The sequence below is a fragment of the Dipodomys ordii genome, unplaced genomic scaffold (assembly GCF_000151885.1).
Source record: "Dipodomys ordii isolate 6190 unplaced genomic scaffold, Dord_2.0 Scaffold157, whole genome shotgun sequence".
Classification (NCBI taxonomy): Eukaryota; Metazoa; Chordata; class Mammalia; order Rodentia; family Heteromyidae; genus Dipodomys; species Dipodomys ordii.
The window spans coordinates 5,264,116-5,271,181 of record NW_012267373.1 but is presented as its reverse complement, the minus strand read 5'-3'; the positions used below and the strand labels follow the sequence as shown (position 1 = coordinate 5,271,181).

At 36.6% G+C, this 7,066-nt stretch overlaps 1 protein-coding gene across 1 annotated transcript in view; it reads right to left on the bottom strand.

Annotated features, from left to right (window-relative positions):
- Positions 1 to 2,377: 2,377 nt before the first annotated feature.
- The window catches only part of Lama4 (laminin, alpha 4), a 141,077-nt gene continuing 136,388 nt past the window's right edge, over positions 2,378 to 7,066 (bottom strand). Inside the window, exon 38 of the mRNA XM_013032844.1 lies at positions 2,378 to 2,792. Coding sequence (XP_012888298.1) covers positions 2,647 to 2,792 — 146 coding nt within the window. The 3' untranslated portion in view covers positions 2,378 to 2,646. The remainder of the gene's footprint in view (positions 2,793 to 7,066) is intronic.

Sequence of the window (7,066 nt, the reverse complement as noted above, 5' to 3'; positions counted from 1 at the left end):
TGGGCTTTCTATTGATCTTGCTAGCTATGTCCTTTGCCATGCAGAAGCTCTGCAATTTCATGCAATCCCATTTGTCCAACCTTTCTTTGATTTGTTGTGCTTCTAGGTCTCTATTAAGAAAATTTCGGTCTGTTCCAAGGAGACTTAGGGTTTCTCCTATTCCACCTAGTTCTTTAAAATTATTTCTATTACTGTTGTTATTGTTTCTCTTTATTGAAGTTCCCTGAGCTTCCTTAAACAGCTTACTTGGAGTTCTCTTTTTCAGACAGTTCTCTGAGATCAGCCACTGGTATCTTACTTTTTCCATTTGGTGATGTCATGTTTCTTTGGTTGATCCTGGCTTTCTGGCTTTTATGATTACGAATGTGTGTGTGTGTGTGCGTGTTGAATCCAATCTTCACAGTCTGTCTGTGCTTGGGATTTTCCTATAGACAGGGATTTGGGGCAGGTTGACTGACCCAGTGCCGAATCTTGTGACCACTTTTACCATTACAGTGCTAAAAGGGTACTCTAAGCTTAGGACCACTATTGGAAAGCATCCTTTATTTACTAAGGCTGTTGGTTACATTCAAAGCCTGTTGCTGTCAGGCTGGTGCAACACTAGTCTGTTGGCCATGATGGCTGACACATTGCCGAGTATATTCAGGATAAAGGCGGCTATAATTTGCTGTGGTGATGTAGGCCAGAATTCAAGCTCATCTTGCTAGGGCTGGATTAGATATAGATCTACCCACAGATGAAGTAGTGGCCTTATGTTTGGGGCCTTTGTGATTTTGTGCCAGGTTTTACTATGGTAGTCTCATATGACTTCCAAGGCAAAGTCTTATGCTTGCTTATTATCTCTCCCTCAAGATGATGGTATATCTCTCTATGCTACTATGCTTATGGTCAAGAGGGGTGACATAAATTATGTAAAACTGTCCTGCCTACCCTCTTGAATGCACCTATTCTCATTATGCTAAAATAAGGTACTGTTGCTCACCTGGCTTCTTTAGCATGTATGATTTTTTTAAATGTGTGCATACTTATTCAAGTCTATTTTCTGTGGGACCTTTTCTAAATACTGAATGTTTTTAAGAAAGATTCCATGGTTTATATTTGTGTTGACACTTGGTAGAATCTTTTTATTGAATACCCCAAGATAGTTTCTGGCTTAATAAATTTTGATAGTATCAGTTAAGAAATGGAGCATGTGTATTTGGGAAAAAATACCCAAGAAAAATTTTAGTGCATGATTAAAGCTCCTGTAAAACTGCTACTAAGGGAGCTCAGATTATTTACTAAATTTATTGATAATGAGGTTAAGGATATGGAAGGTGATTCCTAGTTCATCAAGAAAAATGATGTTCTATAATCATGACTGAAGTCACAAACAGTCATCTTGAAACTGTCTACAAATGATACTGAGAAATCTCAGATGAATCCTTTTATTTCAGACTTTAGGATCACTTTTGAAGTTTAGACCAGCTCTATATATGTTCTCCCAGGAACTTCATCCAATGAAACTGTCTTCTTCAAAAGACTGTTTTTGGGGAAAGATACAGTTCTCTCAATTATCAACCTCTTTGAATATTTGACATATCTTTTTAGACAAAGAAAAATATTAGCTTATACATGTATATACTGAACTAGTTGAAAAATCAGAAAAATCTTCGAGGGAGTCATAACATGACAAACTCGAAGCTTGTATAGACCTGAGAATTCCAATCAAAGAGGAAAGACCTTGCTGAACAGTAGAGACTTTAAGTAGAGACTGAGAAAAACTATGTTTCTATTAGGAATTGTAAATAGATAGCCTAAGGCTGAGGAATATCAGATAAAAAAATAAAACAAGAAAATAAAGGTGATAACATAATTGTCAAATAAAAATGTAACCCTCCTTAAAGAAAACAAAGTCAAGACAAATTGCCCAAGGCTCTATTACTGAGCTACACTTTTCTGAAGGAATAACCTTCAGAAAAGAACTTTTATTTTTTTAAGTTGAATTTTATGATTTTTCTCTTTTCTGTAATTCCTTAGTGATTCCTATAGAACACAGGGAATGTTAATGTCTTACAATAGCGTCCATGTATATTTTTTTCTTATAAACAGCAGTTAAATTTCCTTTATCTAGATAAAAATAAACTATACTACTATTTGCCAAATGAAACTTGATTAAATCTTGACAGCGGAGGTAATAAACCTATTCTTGTTAAAGTGATAAATGTATCCTCTAATTTTAGATTTCATAAATGTGAGTAAATCTTTCTAAGATAAAGGTAGTTTTTGTCAAAAATATTTTTGTGTAAGTTGAAAGTTATCTTCCCTGAAAGGTGAATTTGAGAATGTAGTCACTATTACAAAATGTATACCAGTGTTTGTTTAGAACCCATTTTATTTTTATTAGAGACAGCAACAGTAATTTTGCCAGCAGGAAGTATGTATGCCCTCAATACAAATTTTCTTGTTTCCCACTGCAAGCATTTTGGACCCCCCAGGTTATAAATCCAAATGAGAAGAAGCATCCAGACCCCAACAATTCATTTAAGTCCTGTTCAATATGATGAGAGCTACTACTGACAGGAAAAGAGTTCTTCCTGACTGTCTCTGTGTTTATTTCAGTGCTCCAAAGAATTCTGTACTCTAGGCAGCTGTGGCCTGGTCATGTCAGGCTGCAGGACAAGAGTTGATGCTCACAGCACCACTAACCAAGGCTGCTTTACTGAAACTCACGGGGCGTCCATCAATCACGAAGTGGCGGATGCAACCTGTGAAGGGTTTGTCTGGGGTCAAGTGTGGTGTCAGTAGAGACTCTGAAAAGAGAAAGAAATAAAAATTGGAATTGAGTTCATTTTGATAAGCATCATTTTATATGATCATATGCACATAGGTATTAAGACCTTCTTTTGGTCTCACTGTGTGCATATTTAGAGTCCTGTTTAATTAATCATGCCCAAATATAATTTGTCTTTTACTGTCCATTGGGTTTACTTATAGATTTATAGCTACATTTTAATTATTACAAATAAGGGAAACCATGAAGCATATGTTTCTTTGGGTCTATTTTACTTAATATTTTTCCAAGTCTTTCCATTTCTTTACAAATGGGGCAATATTCTTTCTGATGGAAGCATAGAATGCCATGCGTATATATCCACATTTTCTTGATCTGTTTGTTCACTGAGGGGCATCTAGATTGATCCCATATCTTAGCTATGGTAACCAATACTGTAATGAATATGGTTGTATTGGGGGCTTTAGTGTGGTCTGGTTTGTGGTCATTTTGATCAATGTCCAGGAGTGGGATTCCTGGGTCATAAGAAAGCTCTCCAAGAAATGGAAACAATAGATTTTTTTATTGTACAGTTTGCATTGTTGTCCTTTGTGTTATTCCCTTTTGTCACTGTATTTGATTTGCGTACCCTTTGTCTTGTATATAAATCTATCTGGTTTGGGAAGGGGAAGGGGAAATCACAGAAACAGTGGGACAAGAACAAATCAATTCAGCAGTGATATTCACTAGACACCATGTTGGAAAGAACTATAGAACTCGGGGAATGGGAGGCGGTCATGAGGAAAAAAAAAACTGGGAGAAAATGAGGGAGGGGGTGACACTGTTCAGAAAGAAATGCACTCATTACTTGATTATGTAACTGTAATCCCTATGGTACATCACACCTTTACAATAAAAAAATTGTAATGGAGGCATTCTGATACCAAATATTAGCTCCTAGCTAAAGAATACATAATTGTGCTAGGCGCTGGCCTGTAATCCTAGCTACTCAGGAGGCTGAGATCTGAGGATCACGGTTTGAAGCCAGCTGGGGCAAAAAAGTCCCCCTGAGACTCTTATCTGCAATTAACCACTCAAAAACTGGAAGTGGTGCTGTTGTTCAAGTGGTAAAGTGCTAGTCTTGAACATAAAAGAGGCTCAGGGACAGTACCAGGCTCCGAGTTCAAGCCCCACAACCAACAAAAACAAAAGAAAACAAAAAACATAATTGCTTACAAGTTTTCATATGTCAGCAGGAAAATAGTTGTAAATGACTCTCGGGAATATCATCTGCTTTTCTTTCTTTGTTTTTCCTGAAGCCCAGATTGGCTTCAAACCAGGATCCATAGAGCTCAGCCTCCTGAGTAGCTAGGATTATAGGCACGAGCCATCGGTGCCTGGCTATCATTTGCTTTCAAAGTAATATGAGTATACTATCATTTAAATGATTTACAGTGTTTTCTATGATCAGCTATCATTTTAGTTGTCTTCTAGGACTAAAATTTGCTATTTACATGTAAAGCCACAACAGTTAATTTTACACAGGCCTCACCTATTTCCTGTGCTTTGCTGAGAAGGGGGAAAGAAATTTCAGTTTCCATTTAATTAGTATTATAACCCTTCAGCCTCTACACTTCTGCCAAGATCATAGAATAGAATGAGAAAATAATGAATCCAAATAAACTAAAATTTAATTTTCTGAGCTCAGGGCTTCAGAGTTGCAAATAGGGAATTTATAACTGGCATCATGTTTTTGTGAGCACAGGTGGCCTGTAATATGCCAGGGGAACTTTCTCCCCTTATTATAATTAGACTGGTCGAAGAAGCCTTATGTTTATTAATTGTGCAGATACAATTAGATGTGTTAGGATGATAGCAGTAATATAATTGAAAGCAATTTAGAGAGCTTAGAAATATCAGGAAATTAAAATCCATTTAGTCAAATCTGCTATTGTACACAAACAGCTCTGTGAGTAGTAGCAGATAAAAGATGGAAAACAGAAATCAGTAACTCAGAAAGATAAAACAAGACAGCACATTAAACATCATCAAGCAGCTGTCATAAATTTTCTCAGTAATGTTGAGTCAGTATGCAGAAGTTTAAAAATAAATCATGGAAATAGCATTTAATATTCAGAATGATGGTCATAAAGATTTAAATGCAGAAGGGGCTTGAGTAGTTCAGTTCCCTAAATTAGGATGACTAAAAAAATGAATAGGGAAGATTATAAGGAATAGGAACATCTAAAGCTTTTGCCCACATCGTAGACTAGATTTAGAACTTGGATTTTGGTTCATCCTGTTGCTCACAGAGGAAAGAATTTGTATACCAATTTTAGTCCCTATAATTCACCACATGACAGAAAAATGCAGGACATACATAATTGACTGACAAAATCAATTAAGAGAATATTTCTTAGGTTAAAAGTTTGATTACATATAAAACAATGTAGGATTTTTAGTAGAGAAATAATTGCTTAAACCTGTGTATGGGCTCATGAAGTTAAATCTTTTAACTTTAAAGTTTGACTTTTAAATTTCATGGAACAAAGTTGCCTTCTGTTGGTGTAATAGTCCTATGAATTTTATGCATTAGCTTTTCAGTGATAGAAAAAATGATGGGGTTGGAAGAGATGGGAGAGAATGACGTGAAAGTAGTGACATTGATCAAGATGCACTATACTCACGAACTGACATGCTGAATTGAAACTCCATTGTAGAACCACTTAAGGATAATAAGTAAATAAGTAAATAAATAAATAAGAAAAAGAAATAACAAGTCACTAGGGCTCTGAGTGGGACAAGTGGCTACTATTCCAGGAATTTTATTATGCTATTTCTTTGTTTTTCTTAATGCCCTTATTGTTGATGTGATTTTAATGGAATTAATCTCGAACAGTTTGGAATGACTTAATTAATTACATTCAGCTTAAGATATAATTGTGTGTGTTGAAGGCTTGCTGATAGGATTCTGAGAAGGCATTAAAGCTGCAGTGGTGTACTGGGCTGGTAGTAATGTTCCTTAGCCTGCCAGTTCCTGCAGGTTGTGTCATTAACTAAGTTTGCGATTCACTATATGGTTTTGATAGGCCGGTTTGGCTTTAGGTACATCTTGCTAACATAGTAAGTTTAATGATATCAGTCTATAGTGCTAAAAGCTGATTGCAGAAACAGACAAAAAACCCCAAAGAGAAACACTTCGAATGATGTGGTGAGCATGTGAGCTGCAAAGGGAGAAACCACAACTGTACCCTCCCTAGAGGGCCATGCTTGTTTTGCCCACCACCGGGAGCCTAGCACAGTGCTGGGGTTGTGAATGAAGGCAGATTCCCTGCCTGCAAGGACTGTTCTGTTCAGCTTTAACAACATTCTGTGATAAGTACTTCAGCACTGTTACCTTACACACCCGAGGGAGAAAGGGTGTAAGCAAAAATCTTAGCTGAGTTCTAAAGGGCAATTTAGACTGGAAGAAGTTGTTGCCTGAAAAGTACTAGAAGAAAAAATATTTTGTTTCAGAAATTGAAGCCTGGAGCACGTGTGAAAAGTCTGGGAACAAAGAAAGCATCATTGAATATTAAGGGAAGTGTCAGAATGTATAGGGAGGTCTCAGGGGTAAAAGGATGGAAGGGACAGATGATCAAGGGCCTTCAGTACTATGTGGAATTGGATCCTTGGGCCTTTGAAAACTGTTAAACTATGATGTGCTTCTGGAAGGAAGCAGTTTATAGAAACATAAGCACTGATGTAAAACATTTTTTTTAAAAAATACTGCACCTTCATGAAATGCAGTGGTAGCTTTTGCTAGAATCTCTTTCAGAACTAAAGCCAGAGGCAAGCGGAAAGAGCAGAGCTGCTACAGGAGTTAGTAGGGCGACGTACAAGAGAGGAAGAATTATTTTTAAGAATCTTAAATGTTACTTTTGATCACAAATTACTGTCATCGTCAATACTGTTATTTAAAAAATACTAGAAAGGACTATTTGAGAAGACCCAAGGTGAGGTGCTTACTTTTATCTCTGTCTTTTCTTTTTCTTGGAAACATCGACTACCTTTACACAGAATAGTCTAAATCTTGCGAGGAGATGATTAAAATTCCAGATACAAAAATACAGATAGCTTTCTTATATCCTTCTCCTTGTTAAGAGTGTTCTATTTTTTCCAAGTTAATGAAATACATAAAAACAATTTTGTTCCCATAAGGTCATGGAGAAAGAAATGGAGAGAGAAGAGAGAGAGAGGGGACAGAGAGAGAGAGAGAGAGAGGGGACAGAGAGAGAGAGAGAGAGAGAGAGAGAGAGAGAGAGAGAGAGAGAG